Source organism: Ammospiza nelsoni, chromosome 14 (assembly GCF_027579445.1).
Source record: "Ammospiza nelsoni isolate bAmmNel1 chromosome 14, bAmmNel1.pri, whole genome shotgun sequence".
Taxonomy (NCBI): domain Eukaryota; kingdom Metazoa; phylum Chordata; class Aves; order Passeriformes; family Passerellidae; genus Ammospiza; species Ammospiza nelsoni.
The window spans coordinates 10,436,189-10,455,685 of NC_080646.1; the positions used below are offsets into that span (position 1 = coordinate 10,436,189).

The 19,497-nt window shown below is 38.1% G+C and overlaps 1 protein-coding gene across 1 annotated transcript in view; it reads right to left on the reverse strand.

The window, feature by feature from the left end:
• GALK2 (galactokinase 2) overlaps positions 1-19,497 on the reverse strand; it is a 47,471-nt gene that overhangs the window by 16,403 nt on the left and 11,571 nt on the right. The window contains exons 5-7 of the mRNA XM_059482029.1: positions 19,329-19,475; positions 6,721-6,819; positions 3,845-3,997 (exon numbers count right to left, since the gene is read on the reverse strand). Coding sequence (XP_059338012.1) covers positions 3,845-3,997; positions 6,721-6,819; positions 19,329-19,475 — 399 coding nt within the window. The remainder of the gene's footprint in view (positions 1-3,844; positions 3,998-6,720; positions 6,820-19,328; positions 19,476-19,497) is intronic.

Here is a 19,497-nt window from a genome sequence, read left to right on the forward strand (position 1 = left end):
AATAGTCAGTGGTCATTGACCTAGCACCTGTAATTTCAGCAGATTACAAAGTAAAACAAAGATTAGCAGGTACACAGCAATGTCATTTTATTGTGTTCACAGGCACATGGTATGTGTCCAGTGCTGCACCATTTAAATTGAGTTTAAAACTTCCAAATCAAGCTGTATGTCTGGAAAGAGTTTAAAACAGTATAGAAAGACCAGGGAATTAAATCCTTTTTCTATACAAATCAGCATTCAAATCTTTTATGAACAAGGCCAAGATTTCACCCAATGTGTTTTATTCTTCTCAATGAGCACCGGTTCAGAATGAGATTGGTTTGAAATAATTTCTCTTGATACATATCTGAAAAGTATTTGTTTTGTTTTGTGCAAAGTTACAGCATGAAATTTAAGCAGATCTGCTGCCCAGCTATCTGGTGTAGATTCTTGCTCTCCCCCAACAGAGCTTTTTTTGCAGGGGCCCCTCCAGTTTTGCTTTATTGCAGTATCTAAAAATTAACTACTTTTGGTGCCATCTAGTGACTCACTGAGATTTATGTGAGGCTCAGCAGAGCAAAACAAACAAAATCCTCATCATATAACTTTGTTGCTATTTAAAACACAATTTTACATGTTCAGTGGGAGGGAAAGAAGCAGAACTGTTTAGTGCCTAATGCAGAAATCAGCATGAGACAATTTTTTCTGTAAAAGACTGGTTAAGTCACTTCTGGCCTCCTTTTTAAAGACTCTGAATACCTAGAACTCTACAGCCTTTATGCAATTTGTATATTAGCTTATTTACTGATAAGTCAATAAAAATTACTGCTTCATTTTAGTTAAATATGTTGTATGGTGGTGCATACACATCTTCTTCAAGGTGCTAAATGAATGCAAATTATTTTCCTCATGCTTTCATCCCAATATTTAGCATCCCTTGGACTTCATTATGAGAAGTTAAACAGAATTTACAAACAATACTATTCTATAAGGCAACAAAATTTTTTCTACTTTCTTTTTTAATAAATGATCCCCTGCAGAAATATGCCACATGCTTTGTCACATCTGTTCCCATTTCTTGAAGGGAGATGCTGTATTTCAGGCAAGCCACTACACCGGGGCTTTACAGGTCAAATGTTCCAAATAGAAACTGACCCTGTTGGGCCAGTGGGCATGGCTTTGCTGGAAAGGTCTATCCTGCTTAGAGCAAAGGTTTGATTCTAACAGCACTGGGAAAAATATTATGGGCAAACAGAAATGGTTTTTGAAAATAGTTTAGCTGCAGTAGCTTGAATGGTAATGGACGTGGAACAGAAATGGGGGGAAAAAAATCCCATCTCTTTAATGTGCAAAAACTAATCCCAATACTTCTCCCACAGTTGGATATTTTCTTGATGATCATTGACTAGATTGATTAAAGATATGGACATCAAGCAGCTCTGAACTGCCAGGATATAGAATCTTTGGGCTTTATTATTCTTTATTGTTCAACATAGGCACACTGGAAAACTGTGAGTAACTGAGAGGAAAACATACTTGGCAAATGATGGGACAAATATAAATACAAGAAAGTCTGACTAAGAGTAAGTCCAGGAATACTTTTATAGCAGCATCATTTCCTTACACATAGCATTTCTATAATGCCATCTGAGCCCTGTGCCCAGGAGCTGATGGTGGCCCTGCAGCTGCAGCCACTGCTGGCCCCACACCAGGCTGAGGGTGAAGCAGGGGGGTGACATCCCCAGCCCAGCCGGGGGGAGCTCGGAGCAGTGAGGACAGGAAACGTCTTTAAACTGGAAACTCACTGTGACAGAGTGCAGGAGAGCACTGAGAGGCTGCTACAAGAACAGAGAGAGGGGAAGAGAAAGGCAAAAAATGATTCTCTTGAGGGAAGGGAAAGGAAGAGAATCTAAGAAAGACAAATTACCAGGATGATCAAGAACTCACTGACTGATAGCAAAATGTTCTACACTAATGCTAGCAGGGATATGTTGTGTTGGCATCTTTGCCTATGCAGTATAGCAGTATGAAATTCTAGAATTACCTAAAGCAGAAAAGGGGGGGGGGGGAAAGCCTATCCTAAGGCACTTAGAATGAGAATTTCTTTTAAAGCATCATTGCAAGGCCCAGCATGTTAGTTCATAGTTCCATTAGCTTAATGGTGCTTAAAAGACTTTCCTGTTTCAACTTACATACCTGCCCTCCTTCACCCCACTGTGACCTCTTCCTAAAGACAGACTTTTCCTGGCTCAATGTATTTTTATAGTGTGTGCAGCTTTCCATCTGGGTAGCATATGTTTAAAAACAGACAGGTGTATGTTGTTAGTCTCCTTACAGTCGAGCATCTGCTAAAAGTGCATTTTTAGAGATTGCATCATAGCTAACAGAAATGTAAAAGAAAAGATGTTTCCTTACTACCTCTTCAGTATACTGTACAGGACTAATAATTTAAAGCAATTTAGAAAACTGTGATTCAATTCACAAAGTCTGGTATATGGAACAATAACTTCAAAAGCTCTCACAGCTTAATGCACTCATTGTACAGTGCCTTTTAGAATGGATTATCTGTGAAGGCTCTCTATTCCTTATGTAAAAAAAAAAGAAGTTCCTCTTAAAAACATATATTTTGTCCATTAGCAATCCCAAATTAGAGATTTATCAGTTATAACAGAACTAACAAATAGGCAGGTCCTTATCTTAATTTTCTTAATGGCTTAAAAATCTTATTAACTTCAGTGACAACAGCTTTAACTGTGGTCATTGGTGCTATTTGTTTTACCACATCTTAGATACAATGGAAATGCAACTATTCCTTTGATACTTGAGTTTAAAGCCCATTTAAAAAGTCATTTGAAGTCTAGCTTCCCTCCTCAAAAAAATCGCAGCACATTATTTTTTAATACATTTTGTCAATGTCTGATCAGATCTTCAAGTATTTTTTTAGCACTAACTAAAACTTGTAAAAAATTATTTTTTAATGGAATCATGACACTAGCAAATGTTCAAAGTACTTTTGAATATTGATCAGATATTGGTCTGATATTCTGTGGCAAGGAGTTCCATATTGCATTTCAAAGCTTTCTTCTAGACTTTGTGACCCACATTCTGTTCTTTCCTAGAGCACCCTATGTTGGTGCAGTGAATCTTTATGCTTACTCCTCATTTACTCTTATCAAAGAAAAATGTACTGTCTTCTCATGAAGAACTCAAATCAAACCCTACATCTACATGCTCCTAAACATACAAAATCCAGAATTAAAGCAGAACTTAGATTTCCCCTGTTCAGTTTCCATACACCTTAGAGATAATTTCAAGATGTAAACTGGCAGTACACCCTAAATGCTGGGGTTTCATTCAAGCCTGTTTTTGAACTTTATGCTGAGACACATGCTGCTCTTCAGCATTTCTAATATTACTTCCAGGCCTTCAACTACTAGCTTGGATGCTCTCTAAATCCTAGAAAATACACATCTATTGCCATATATACATATAAACATGTGACCATACTGGTTGCTTTCCATTATTTGTCATTATTCAGCTTATTCAGCTTTAATTAGAAACAGTCTATCTTATTAACTGGGAATATTTTTTTCTGAAAAATAGACTTATTTCCTCCACTGAAATATAATAAAAATAATTTAATAGAACTAAATCACATAATCTTCTATATAAGGACACAGTCCTTGTACTTCAATTAAGCTCAGCAGGAGCTCTGTTCCTGCATATGGAAGTGTCCGGTTCTGGAAAGAAAAGTTATATAAGAGTAGCACCTAGCCAGGTGTTAAAGACACAACTGGTCAGAAGTGGAAAAAAGCACATATTTAGATGAAGGTTTCATTAGAGTTTGACATAAGCCATGCGTTACCTTTGTAGCCAGCCGACACTCCATTACCCTAATATTGTAATGAGAAGTTGCTGCTTTATTCATTTCAACACAACTGTTAGCAATAACAAACGTTGCTCCACTTGGAAGTCTAACATCAGTTGCCCTCAGTGGACTGAACTCTATCAACTTGGCCTATTGAAAGAAAAATGAATGGTTAATTTTAATTTACTACTAGCTAACAGTGCACTTAGTTCTATAAATCAAATGCAAATTTGCATGTTTTTTCTCTTGAAAATCCAGGCACAGTTAAGGAAAGAAAACTGACATGAAACAGGAAGAAAAGAGATTTAACCTCATTGGTCAAGTTACACATACACTTCAAACCCTTCCCTGTAGCTGGATTTTAAAATGTTTCCATTAAGTCTTTGGGTTTTTTCAGCATTTTATAGAACCCCACCCAACCTATTTTTCTTGCCTGTTTAAGACAACAGTTTCACTTTGATCTGCAGAGAAGTACCAGGCCTGGCTGAAGCTAATGTGCATGCCCCTAGAAACAAGGGGCTTTGCATTCCCTGCCCCTTCATCACTGTCCATCTCCCCCTCAGTCCTCTCATTTTGCACTCCAGCAAGATTAGTACACTGAGGTACAGTATGGGACCAACATTTTCAGACTGATTTGAGGCAGTGATCATGGTACATACAGACAATCAAACCAAGAAACTAAATAAAACTAAGTGTAAGAACGTAGTTACTGTTTCCTCCTTTCTGACATAAGAGACTGCCTTGCCTCACACATGCTTACACAAGCTGTGTAAGATGTTCCCAACATTTGTGACCTTTTCATGGAATAAGTTAGGCATCCATTAATTAAATAATTCAGGATGTAATGTAATCAAGAGATTAAATTCACATCTGGTTTTTCACTGGGGTAAGTTGTAAATCATGTGCCCTGTTTTGGCTTCTTAGAATAGACTGTAACTGTGCAAGCAGGGACATCTTTCTGGTTTTGGCATTGTTCAACCCCAAAGAGTCCCTTGAGCAGCTAGAGTGCTAAATAAACAATGACAAATCTGCTTGTACATTATGTACAGCATATGTGTTACTCCCTGCCATTGAGATTCTGGACCCCATCACAGAATTCCTATCAAGACAGACAGACTTGCTTACATTTAAATATACTCTTTAAGATCTGCTCCATTAGACCAGAATGTACCACTAAGCTGGTCTAGTGTCCTGATTCTGACAGTAGCCATAAATGGCTATTTAGGGGGAATATAAAGATAGAACATATACAAAGCAATCTTTTTAGGGGTATGTTTTTCCAGATTCCCATAAGCAAAGATTACAATGGTTATACTCACACTGGAAGAAACATCTATTAAATTAGATAGCTACATACAGTTTAACACTCTCTTAGTGTATCCACAAAGGTCTTTTTTGAATCCTTTTAAAACTTCTGCCTTCCACAATGTATGGTATTTCTCAATTTAACAATGAATGTTTTGGGAAAAAACCCAAACTTCCTTGTTTGTTTTTTACAAGCTGCTTGCTAATGTCATTGTGTTTCTATTAGTTCTTCAGTTATGAAAAACATTGAATCCTCCATTTACCTTCTCTTTACTTGTTTAGGGAATCTGCAAACTTCAAAGTATCACCCTCAAAGCTTCTTCTTTTCCAAGCCAAAAAGTTTTAAATTGTTCAGTCAGTGCTCATATTTTAAAAAATAGCTTTGATAAACCTCAGTGTCCTTTACGGTACTTTTCTCTTTTTTTTAAGATGGGTGGCTCAAGCTTCATTCAGCTGCAAATACACTGAAGCAAGGATATTTTTCTGGTTTGTTCACAATTCTTTTCTCATCTGTGCTAACGTTTTCTTTGTCTTTTTGGTCACCGCTGCTATATATCAGAAAAGCTTCCACTTACATAATCGTGTCTGTGTATGGCAGGAAAATCTGCTGCTTCCTTCTTTCATTATTCATGTCACTGTGTTTTTACTACTAACAGTAAAAACATGAAGTAAAGGTGTAGAGTAGGTACAGTGATGTGAAATTGAAAATACATGTGTCTCATGATGGCATTAAATGTTTGGTGTAATTCTAGGAAAGAGGGTTTTTTTTGTGTAAGACAATCCAAGACATCTCATTAGGAACAAAAGCTGTAGAGATATAATGCCACAATCATAAGGAAAGTAAAGGTTGTTATGAAACACTACATTAATTCCAATAAAAGTACTTTGACAGGTCTGAGGTTTGAACAGTTGCAGTCCTGTGCACCTTCTGGGACAGCAGATGAACCTCACTGTAAATTCCTCTGCAAGCACTCATGCATAACTTGGCAGGCCCTGTTTATCACAGCTAGTTCACCTTCTGTCACCATGTTTAAGACTGCTAAATGCCTTCTACATCAAAATCCAGCCACAGAATTGTCTGGAATTAGCAAAACTGGTGAAAAAAAGTTTCCATTGTCTTTGTAACTGAACCTGGCAAAACTTCCTAGAACTGTTTGGTTATAAGAAGTTTCAAGAAAGCATTTTTGTAGTAATTATCCCATTTGCACTGAATACAAGGCATGCCGACCATTCAGATTTCATTATATGGGAAACATTCTAAGTTCAGCATGAATTAGCCAAATAGTGGAACCTGGTGCTCTTCTAGAGTACATCTTTCCCCACATCTTTTCCTTCCTCCTTGCCATTTCTGATTTTCCTCATCATATCCATTCAAACTTGTCATACACCAATGTACCCAAGTTTGTAAATTTAATTCCTGATTCATTTGTATACCAATGGTGCTTATACTGCTTATTAGGGTATTCCAGTTTCTAGTCTTGTCTTTCTTCTAGATACTAATGAAGGTATTTTTTTGCTTACATAAATTAATACTACATTGTTAGCTTAGATTACAAAGGTACACATACAGTTCCTTCTTCTGCCAGAAAAGAGATTGACTGGTCCATTCCTCCACCTTCTGTGCCAATGTAACGTTCGCTCTTTGTGCAAATTTCTGCAAGTTCCACCTGGAAAAATATTAACATGTGAACCTTCAGCCACAGTTAAGGATGATACTTTTATTTCTGCTTACATATTAATTAGTGAGAAAACGAAGGAAACAATGTCAGAGTTCTGACACTATTATCTCTCACAAGTCAAATAACATATGCTGCTATCAACCAGAATGCCACATGGCCCCTTTTCCCTTTTTTTCTGAAGCAAAAAAGAACCAACTACCCAGCCTCCAGAGGACCCACCACAGCCAAATGCTTTTCAGAGTATCCTTGTTTAGACACTTAACTCTTGTAGCTGTCCTCCCCCCACCTTCCTTGTGCACTTCATATCCTTCCATCCCAATAGGCAATGATTTGTTGATTTAATTAGATGAATCCATCTACTTGTGAATCTCAGCTTAGCAAAAAATTGCAAGTTATTATTCCAGATTGTTTTAATGTACTGATTCCGTAATCAGGAATTACTCCAAAACTGTTTCTCACTGCAGATATTCAAGTCAGTGATGCTTGTTGTGTCTCCTTGAGATACTGTACTCTGCTTATCTGAACTAATTCATAGCTGTATGTGATGTGCATTCCTTTGTGACATTTTGGGTATATCTTTGTGCATTCTAATACCTGCAGGTCAGAGGATACTATGGGAGGGTGAAATATCAATGTCGTAACTGTCAAAAATAATAATTAACAGTAAAGTTTTCAGCTATCAGGCTAAGTCAAAACAAAACACAAGAGAAACTTTGGAAAATGGTCAAAGAACATAGAGTAGTCAAAAAGAAGTGGATTAAGAGGAAAGTATTTGTGTCCACCTATTATGACCCCTAGCAGTTTGTTTTTCTAAGCACAAGGTAACCCCAAGGAAGATGGGAAAAGAACTTTAGAAAAGCCACAGGCCGTTTTTCAGTGGCAAAGTCAGATTCGGATTCCACAGTAAGGATGCAGCATTACAGGACTGAAAAAAGCTAAGCAGCAAGACAGGGACACTAGCCAGCACACAGCTGTAAAAGGCAGCAGACAGAGGCAGTAAATCACGATGCTCAGAGAGGTATGTGCAGGGTGCCTGCCTGCTTGCTTGCTCAAGTCCTTTAATGGCCCCACTGACACAGCTGTAAAATTGGTGCTTGGATGAATGTAATCAGGCTGAACTGTTTGCAAATGCACTAACAACCAATTTACTCAGCTCACAGTTCAGTTATGGCCAATAAGCCTTAGGCTGATAAGCAGAAGTTATCAAAAAAACATTAACAAAGTTACTCTAAAACTATGCAGAGTGGATCTCTTTGACTCAAACATAGTAAAAGACAAGAAAAATACCATTAAAGAGAGAACATTGAGAGTACAATCAGCAAAAATACTCTCCCTTTTGGCACTGCCTTTCCTTTGTGTATTTTAAAGATGAGCTGAAACAATGTTTCTTTTATTTTTCTTGAGAAGCCATAAAAACTTTGAAACTATAGAAACATTGTGGCTCTCTCTCTTTTTAACAAAACCCATTTCCCAGGTTAATGAAACTTCATTTTTCCTCCCTGTCCCATGTTCACTTAAGTCTCATTTCCAGTCCAAACCTCAGATCTCTTCATCCCATCAATGAAAGTTTAACATCTAGTCACCATATCTCCCTGCTCCACTATGAGCTGAAAATAATTCTGAATTAAATGCTAATGAAGGCAATGATGCTTTTTCCCATTTAATGCTAAAATACTCAAAAACAGCTCCACAGAAAATAACAAACCTCCAGACACAACAGTTTCTAGATGCTCACTCCTTTCTACATGTGAAGGTGTGCCTATTTAAAACTGTTGCTGTGACATGGGAATACCTGCATGTTTCAGTCAGTTCTGCTGAACCTGCCTTTTGTCTCTCTGAGAACACAGCAATACCACATCCCTAATTGTTGTTGCCACTGGCAGGAGCTTTCAGACTGGAGCTTATGGGTATTACTCACTGTGTGAGAAGAACCACGCTGGCAGATGGGCCACGTGCACTCAAGTAGGAGCTGTGGCTGTGCAAACGCGGCCTGAAGTACAGCTCCTGAGGTACTCCCAACATAAATTCTGTCCTTGGGTACAGCTGCCTGAGCTATTACTTCATCTGCAGCTGCCAGATACAGCTTGGCAAAGTCAGAAATGAGGCATTTCACTCTTCACTTAGTCTGGCTGCATCTCTATCTCCACACACACATCAGCTACCAGTGGATTGCCTAAATTGTTTAGACTTTATGAGCCTAGGCTTATTAAATGAGTATCAGGAGAAGCCTTGCAGAGGAGGAATGTTAACAATTAGGACAGTGCCACTCCCCTGTCCCTTTACAAGGTCTGGTGAACTGTGCCTGGTTGAGCAGCAGGCCTTGCTGGGTCCTGGCTCTCCAGCTGTCCAGCTGCGTATGCCGGGCAGGCAGTGCTGCTCCAGCTTGAGCAACTTCTGTTTTGAAACTTAGCAAGGATTGGCAGGACCACCAAGTAGTAACTGGCAAGGGTTGCAAAGAACCCTCTCCACAAGACAGCCCAAGGCATCCCTGAAATATTATTTGGTTTCTAATTTAAACGGGCCCTTGCTGACACAGGCTGGCTTTAATACTAGGATGAGAAGCATGTGAATGGAGAGGAAATTGTCATTGTATAGAGAGCAGTTTCTACTTACTATTGAGACAAATGGGCAAATGTTTGCCTTTTGCTAAAATGAGTGAAAGGGCAAAGTTTCATTGGAAACTAATGTGAAGACTAAACTGGAAAGCCTTGTGTACATATTTGATACTTGGAAAAGGATGGCCATATGACTGAAACAGTGAACTGAATTTCAGGAGGTCTGGGCTCAATTTCTAGCTCCACATTAAGTTTCTTGTGAGTCAGGGAAAGTCTCTTTAATTCATCACGGCTCCATTTCCTCAGTAAAATGAGGAGTATCTTCCCCCTCTTTCTAATTAGTAATTGCTACTTGGGATTCTTACATGATAATGCTGTAAATATGTGTGACTTCATTACTAGAAAGTGAAAAAATCCCCATTTTACTATACAAATTCTTAGAGTTTAGACTTCCACGGAAAATATCTCTAAGGAAAAAAGTCTGTGAGAACCATGTAATAAAAGAAAATAGCTTTTTCCTATCTCAGAGCAATGCCTTGTCTCCATTCAACTTGCAACACCCAGAAGGTCTTTAGGGCAGGGACTGTTTGGATCATCTGCTATTTATACCTTTTCAGTGTATGTCTGTAAAAATACAGAGCTTCTCAGATCCCAGATTTCACTGCATAACTTGGCAACATCTCAAATATCTGCCTGAACAATACCTGAGCACAGAACTTCCTTCTGGATGCACTGCAGTTTCTGCAGAGAAGTAACTCGGAGCATTCTCACAGTCACATTTAGGGGAACTGCACCACAGTTCCCCTGTCAGGCTGGTAGGTTAGAGGGGCCTGACACTCCTTGGCAGACTTCCAGTTACAATTGTTATGTGTATAAAATAGACCATGTTAGCAATTGAGTTCTGCAGAAGTCCTAGAACAGGTTTTCTCACTGAACTCAGGCAGATATTTGTTCCTCATGAGGCACCATGAGAAATACAGAGAATGAATAAACCCCATCTGCACACAGACTCCACTTGCATCCCACACATTCTGATTCATATGACAGACCACTTTGAGCCAGCCACAAAACATAGCTTGTTCTATGCACTCAAGGTTCATTAGCATGCTTTTCCATCCCTAAAGCAGTATTTCAAAAATACTAGTAAATCACAATTTAAATCTTCATGAATTTTACATAGTTTACTTTAAAAGCATTCCTATAAGGCTGCTGTTATCTTCAACTTAGAGACAGCACAGCACAGATACTTACATGATTTGTTCAAAGTCATGTGAATCAGTCACAAAGGTGAAATGAGAATTCAAAACCCTCCCTATTTCCAGCATTGTGGCTTATTCTGTAAGGAATATAGTCTCATGGAAACAGCTGCAGGGTAGATGTAAAATCTTATTCATATAATGGTAAGGAGAAGAGGAACAGAGAGATACTAAAATCATTGTTAAAATGGGTCTGAATAGTAACATTATGACTCTGCAAAAAACCTACTTAGATAAATTAAAAATTTCCTTAGCTCACCTATTGTGAGGGTCACGCATATTACTGCCCTCTGAATTTCTGTATTATTGTTTCAGGAAGTTGTTCCAACAGGACTAACTAGACCAAGTAAATGATGTCATGCAGACAGTAAGCCCTAAGCTGTCATCTACACTATTAAACAAACAAAGTGATATATTTAATACAGTAATTCAAAAATCTCAAACATCAGGAGATGTTTCCTTTGATCTGACCCCCCTCCAAAAACCCCCAAAGAACACAACAACCTAGCCAAGAAGGGAAGTGCATATAATCACAGAATATCCTGATGTGGAAGGAACCCCCCAAGGATCTTTGAGTCCCTCTCCTGGCCCTGCCCAGGACAAGCCCCAGAATCCCAGCATGTGCCTGAGCCTGTGCCTGTAAGTAAGTAAGGGCTTGTCAGCTGGATAAATTCATTAACAGACTTGAGTCAGAATAAATATATAGAATATATGAAGATAAAGACAGCCTCTGTGGATAAAACCAATACCACTTCTAGTCCTGTATCTTGTAATTGAATGTGGGCTCTTAGTATGGACCAAAGACCAAGTAAAGATCTTATTTCCCCAGGACTTTATGTTGTGATCGGGAGTTCCCTAAGCTGAATGTCAGTTCTGCACCCTTAGTTACCAACAACTGATTTTTATATGTGAATTTGTCCAGACTCCCTTTTAACTCATGCATAACTTTAACATGTAGATGATCCAGGAACAAGGACTTCTACACCTTGTCAGGTGAAGAACTGTCTCCTTTTGTTAATTATTAATGTGTACCTGATTAGCTTTATTTCATACCTGCTGGCTCTAAGCACTTGAGGGAGCAACAAACAATGATTGCCACCCACTCAATCAATTAAATTCATCATTTGAGGGATCTCTGACCCGTCCTTTAGGTGATTTTTCCCAGAGTCCTAACATGCTTTTTTATGGTGGTCATTCTGTACCTTTAATTGTTCCATGTGGCTTTTTCCTAAATCTTTTTCAGTTTAACTATCTTGGTTGGTAAGAAAGGAGAAAGGCAGACTTACAGCTCTTCCTAGACACCTTAGGGAAAATGTCACTGTATCATTTGCAATTCTAATGTGACAAATGAGCCACATAAAATGTGTGTTAATTAGTGTTAACATAAGCACATCGTAATGCAACCTCAAGCAGTTCAGCACTACTATTCCACCCCTTTCTCTGAGGTTGGACTGCCAGAGTCATTATGTGACCACATCTGTGCAAAGTCCCTTTGTTTAAACCTGGCAGTGACATAGCTGAAGCCAACTGTTCCCTTCTGCAGACTGCAGGGAGTTGGGTGAGTGGGGCAGCTGGGATGGAGACTGGAAATACCTGCAGTTATCCTAGCAGTGCCCAGAGCTGCTCCCACTCTGGCCCTGTTCAGCCTCTGAGCACGGGGGAGGGATGAGCGTAACGGGGCAGCAGCAGTAGCTGGCAGGTGAGTAAAACCTTGAAGTCTCCCTGGTGATCTGTCAAGAAACACTAAATATTGCAGCTTTTGAATGCCAGGCCAAATATCATCCACACAAACACTACTTTTATAGCTGTTGGCAAGTACACATGCCAGGTTGGCTGTGCTTCCATGGGAGATGTTTAGAATCAATGAGTTTCATGATATATTAACCTTGGGGTTTTTCTGTTTATCCAACAAAAAAAGATACAGCACAATAAATTCGAATGTCTATAATTAAAACAATATAAAGCCACATCACTAGGAAAAGAATCTCAATACATACAATTCACTAACAAACAATTAAGCTTTAAGAAATTTATGTGAATTAATTACTTAAGGAAGCTGCTCACATGTTTTAGACAATGTTAGTTGGAGCACTAGGAAATATCTAAAACTAACAGTTTTTAAAAGGTATTTTTTAGGCTGTTTGTTTGAGAAGCTTAATTCTAAAGTCTGTCCAGAATGTATCCTACTGCAGAAGGTAACACCCTAACAGGCAGCTGCCCCCCCCGTGCAGACCTAGGCTAGCTTTTGATCTAAGACTCTACTAACTACCCCTGCTTTTTGTTTGAACAATTTAAGGTTCTCCCTGATAAGGAGCAAGTCAGTCTTGGGTTACGAAGAAAGAAATTACTACCACTTAAATCTGTTTTATCTTTGAGTCACAAGATTTCCTATCCAGCATGCAGAGAGTCTAATCTGGGAAATCATATCAGTGGAGATATAATTTAGTCTGACAAAGAAAGGTTGTGATTTTTTATTATTAGTTGCCTTATGTGTAGTTACTCTAGATGGAGAGATTTCTTCTAATAAGAACTCATCAGTAGCTCTGCATCATGTTACCTTGTTTGGGATTTTTAATGGAAAAAGTGAGTTTTCAGTAAAATGACACTTTTCATTAATATGCGCTTTTCTCTACTTATATTTCAATATGAAACACCTCAAATTCAGGTTTAGATTTACAACTGAGTCTTTTTGGTCTTTCAAGTTAAAGAACTGATAAATTATAACCCACCCCATACAGCTCACTTGATTCTCTGTTGCCCCATCATTTATTTTACTTTCTATCAGTTTGATGTTAGTGATAATGAGCATGAAGTCCTAAATGTAGAAAGGTATTTAGATATCCTAGGAATAATGAAAGTGAACAGATGATCATTTAATTATAAAAAAAAATTCCTAAAAAATAGAAACCTAATGAATTATTTGAATGAGGACAGATAAGGGAGTTTCACCTTTAGTATTCCTCTTGCTCACAAAGAGGCCAAGGGCCAACTGCTCTCATTTTGACTCATGCAATAATGGGTCTGGACAGTGTGTAAACTGTGACAGAATTTGTCCCTATATAACTGTCACTGTTAATATGTTCCAAATCAGTGATCAATCCCTTTCAATCTCCCACAGCCCTTCAAAGAAGTAAACTTGTGTAAGAGTAAACCCCTTAAAAGAGTAAGACAATTAGTGAGTAGGAGACAGGCAAATATTTGTTAGTAAAACAGAATTAGTGTTGCTTAGTATTTTTTTGGAACAGCTCACCCTACATTACACAGAAACTTGATATACACAAATCCAGAACGACAGCAGCCAAAATAAAGCAATCTTCTCCATAAAATGATAGTATTAAATTACATCTGCCTCAGTGGTTTAATGTAGTTCATTTTAGCCCAAGTTAAGTGTGCTAGATTTTCTATGCACTACAGTGCAGTAGTAATGGTAACTAATCTTTAAAATTAAAAAAAATGCATTTTTCTTCTTGTTTTAAATTTTATTGTTTGCGACTGGAAGGTCCAATGAAGAAAATGCATTTGTTAATATAAGTTATTTTTAGCACTGTCATTTTCAGTGCTCCAGAATTCTCTTCATCATGCAAATTTAAGTAACTGGAGTATTTAAATATCAACTCAGTCAAAAGTGCTGTGCATATATTTACTCCCTCTATGGAAATAGATTAATGGTCCCCCCATGAACATTCCTTAGCATTTCAGCAAGTTAATCTGAAAAGTCAGACACAGTCTGCTGCTTTCCTTTACAACAAATAATGTTGGTAATTTGATGGCAAATGTAGTGTAGATTTTCTGTTAAATTCTACAGAGTTTGGTTCACAACACACAAGACTGAAAATGCAGAAGAAACATTTATAGATAAAGATGAGTATTTTACAGTAAGAAGGAAACATTCTCCATCATATATCATATTTCAACTCTAGTTATACTGTAATTTTTTCCAATCTTTGCATACTTTATATACATATATACAGGTATAAAAATAATTTCTGAAATATAAAGCACTGTGTTTCATTTAGTAAGATATAAAACGCTCAGATTTTTAATGTTATTTTTACCACCAGGAATGCCTTTATTTTTAATATCTCATCTTGACTAGGAATAGGTTGCTGAAAGTTACCATCTGCTTCCAGTTTGCACATAAAATTCCAATTAGCTGAACTTCATATATGTTTTGCAAGGTAATTATGCTTACTTTTTTCCAGAATGGGAATATATTTGTCAGATAGTATCTGGATGTCCTCATAAGCACAGCAATCTTAGCTTGACTTTTCTGCCCCCTAACATGCTCAAATAGAAGGTTATCAATTAGGTTGATGAGAGATTATGGCCTTTGATTACCACTGCTCTAAAGTACTCTGTTTCCCCTTGATTACAAACATACAGTCAAGCTCAACAAGAACCCTGGTTTTCAGTTCCACAGAGAGAAAGGAACTTTAGCATTTCTCTGTATTAAGAGTACTTTAAAATACAGTATCTATGTGCCATTTTTTGTGTAAACAGTTTGGTTTCTTACATAATTATCTCGAGCATGTATCTATCAAAGATTTTGATAGATCAAGAAAATGAATTATAAAAATAAATATTTTGAAAATAAAATAAATTATAATCCAATCCTAAGGAGTATTATCAGCACAAGTTGCTCATTTCAAAGTCACACTACCAGTGTGGATACTCACAGACAGCTATGGATTAGGAGTGGTAAAGGGCTCAACTCAAGCGCTTTCATTATTATACAGAGGCTTCAGAAACCAAGCAGAAAGCATTCCAGATGGCCTTTCTATTCTCCCACTGAAACCAGTGACAGTAGCAGGTATAGTAACTGCTGAAATACTGTTTAAAAATGTTTAACACCCACACTCTAATTCATCTGAGCCATAGTTTGGGAAAAGTGAAACCAATGGTCACTGTGCCATTACAGGTTAGGTTTAAGTCCTTTTTTCACTCTGTCTGACTTAGCTTTTTCTCAGTCTAGAGAAAGCCAAATATGATTCCCCTACCTATGCTCAACATTTCATATTAAATTACATAAACCCTATTCCGTTTTGATCTCTTCTTCCCAATAAGTATGTGCACAGACACCCAGCCTTGATGTAACAGAATGTTAAGGTGGCTGAACAGAGCTTACTTTCACACAATCTAACATTTGACAACAACATTATTATCACATCTTTGAAGTAAATCTAGTCACTCAGTCCTAAGTGATTTTCTGTACTTGTTAATTCCTACCACAAAACACAAAGCTGGGACAGTTTAGAGCATTATTATGTTTCCTTTACAAAAAGTATCATGTCCTGATGAAAAGTTATACAAAAGATTGATTTTGTAACTGTGAAATAAAAATCACTTTAAAATCAAGAACCACTACTTCTGAGCATTGCTGCTGTTTGAGTGATGCCAACACAGCCTTGGAGTGGTATCCTGTTTGGAGGAGAAAAAGGGATTCTTTTTAAAGATTGCATTCTACATTTTCCATCTTGTTATTTGAATGCTATTGCACTGCTGCAACTGGTTAGCACTGCACATCTGGCTGAATTGTCTTGAACTGGTATTTTCCCTAACTATTGTGTATGTGTATGATGGTTTTTTTTAAAAAATATTGTATGCACACTGAAACAATGCCCTGTTTCAGACTGCTACACACAATTAGTGAGAGCATGTTTTTTTCTGATTTTGTTTTCAATGTCAAAAAAGTGTTATTTTTAAAGTTAGCCACCATGAAATTCTAGCCATGCTTTTACAATGTTTTTTAATTTTGTGGGGCTTTGGCTCTTAATCTCATAGGCCGGAACCTCACACTGGAAGTGTTATCTCATAAAAGCTCTAAATTTCAATGGCTTTTACTCTACAGCAACTATTTTAAACTTACATTTATCAGGAAAAAGAGCATGTAACTAAAATATTCTCATAAAAATAGTTTTACAGAAACAAAACAGATAAATGTTCCATTCAGTAAAAGGTCATTTTTTCATAACTTTGGCTACAGAAGCCCTACAATTCAGCCAAATTTGATTCCAAAGCCAAAAGTTTCCTGTCTTCCTGCTACAAACCATCACATTAAGATTTTGCAAAGTCCATCAGACTAGTGAGGGGCAAAAAGTCAATATTTCTCATAAAATTACCATCATAACCAAATATTGATACTTATAAATACCACAATTTACAAGTTTCACAACTATATAACATTTGGAAAAAAAAAGATGGATGGGAGGGGTAAAGTGATATTTCTTATTTAAAATAAACAAACACATAAATATCCAGAGCCTTAAAAATGCACGGTCCTGGTTAGCTTTCTAATAGAAAGGATCTGGAAGGCCCCTACTTGTGCTCAGCTAAAATTTCCCTGCCATGGGGGAGCTCCCTGCTGACACAGAGCCAGCAGGACTGGATCCTGCACAGAACCCATCTGACACCAGCACAGGATGCATTAGGAGCTGGCAAGAAGTGGCCAGAGCACGTTTTATTCTTCTGAGGACTCACATGCCTAAATTGCACTAATTTATACTCTGACTAGCCCTGCCTTTTACCAGGCAGTTCTGCTAGGCTAAGCATAAATCCAGTGCAACAGAGACTCTGGATTTAGCTACATATAAGAAGTCTCTAATGGTAAATCATAAATTAGCAAAAAACACTGAATGAGTTTTTACTGTCCTGTAAGATTTGGGGCAACTTAAAGCCTGGACAAAAGCAATCAGTCTTCAGAGCTGTCACCCTCTCTCCTAAGCATGACAACCAGGTGCCTTGGTTTATGCAAGCATTCAAAACCTTGGATATATTCTTAACTGCTCCTATAGAAGCTATTCAGAAGTCTCATCTGTACATTAATTGCTCATTTTTCATCGTAAGTGCAAAATATCTGGCTGCAGGCAGCAGGGTTTCCTGACAAAAATGTGCAATTGTGTCTCTTGTGTTTGTCCAACTGTATTTCAGACACAAGCTTAACGTTCAGCACATTTTTCAACTAGCAAAAAGAGGATTGAACAGGACACATGAGGAGAAGAAAAGACACTCAGTGGAGTCTCTGTCTTCCTTCTGTTCTTCCATAATTTTCTATGAGAATGACAGAAGGAGTTTTGCACCTTTCTTTACCATAAATTTGGCATAATGCTGGCTGGCACTCCCAAGATATGTGTAGGTTCAGCCCAGGATACACACTGTGTCATTTGTTCTCTGAAGAACACTGTGCAGAATTGGAATAATGAAAACCTGGCTTCTGGTTTTCCAGATACAGGTTTTTACTACCTTGTAAAATCTGGGCTTTCTGACCTCTGCCAGTTTTATGTTTGTGCAGATACCAAATTTCTGAGCATGTGCACACCAGTGATTTTGTTGTTCCCAAGCTTCACTCTTGAGGTGACCACCATCAGTGCTGATCTGTGGTAGGACCATCTATGCAAAACCAGAAGCTTCTTGTCAGGCCAGGTACACATTCAGTCACTTCCAACCCTTTAATTACAGTCTCACTCATCCAAGAAGGATCCCCAATTCTGTGTTTTCATCTACCACTGCTCTCAGCTCCCAAACCAGAGCCTCTCTTACAGTGTCCAATCCCTTACTGACCTTTGATTGGACACCAACACAGTCAGGGTGACAGTAACTGAAGCCACATCCTCCTACCTAAAAAGCCTCCCTGCCTCCCCAACCCTGCTCCCTTCTGCCTGAGTCCTGCCTGATGCTCCTGAAGGCAGCCCTGGGAGCTGGGCAATGTGGGATTGTGCACTCGCTGCCGAGAGCATTCCTGCAACTGCAGCCTCAGAGAGAATCTCAACAGATCAGCAAAAACCTTCTGTGTGGATCTGTTCACCTCATGGCTCAGAGAAGTGCTTGTTACAAGCAGAGTTAACAGCTGCCATCATCATGTGCCACTTTCAGTTGGCTTTGTACCACAATTTGGGAATGTCTGTCTTAGACAATAGGCACAAATATGTGTAACAGTCACATTTAGATCTGTTCTTTTCTCTTCCTGACAATGTTCTAATTTAAGATCCTAGTTTCACTTAACCAGACATTTTTAATGGAGAGAACTTCATTCCCATATGGCACCTTCAAGGACCATGACTCCTTCAGAAATCTGTATTACACAAGCCAAACAGTGCTAACAGTTGTACTGCTAACAGGTCACATACTTGGGGTTTGTTTTTAGACTAATGTTTGTTTAAAAGTGAGGAATACATTTTGGATTGTAAATATGTGTTCCAAAAAAACTGTGAAGAGAATAAGGAGAGTCAGATGGAAGAATTTTACCTCTACTTTGTGCTGATTACATAATTTATCAAGAAATTGTTCCACAGGCCTCCAACAGATGCTCTGTTGTTAAAGCCATGAAAAGTCATTCAGGGAGAGAGTAAAGCCTCGGGGGTGTGGTCCACATGCTTCAGCACATATATCCTCAGCCCTGGCCTGCAGATAGCACATCTGGTCCAGGCATAGACCTGATGATTGGCCAAGATACAGGCTTACAATAATGCTCCTTTTTTCAGCTTTAATGTAAGCCTGTTTTCTTGCCAAATTCAAATCCTGCCAAAATTTGGCCAAAGATGTTTGCTCGATTGTGCAATATCTTAAGTTTATATCCAACAACTCTTTGCAAAAACAATTGTATCGTGTTTTTAATGTTTACAGGCATTAACAATATTTAATTTTAAGTAGAATTTTACTGCTGACACTCTTGTGTTTTACATTAAATTACCTTAGAAAGGGTTTTTCCATTAGCTCTGAGTGTCACGAGTCCTGCACAGCACACCAAAGCACTGGAGCTAGAGAGACCAGAACTTGGAGGGATGGTTCCATCGAGCAGACAATTCATTCCAGTTGGGTTATTGAGACCAAAATGTTCCTAACAATGAAAAAATAAACAA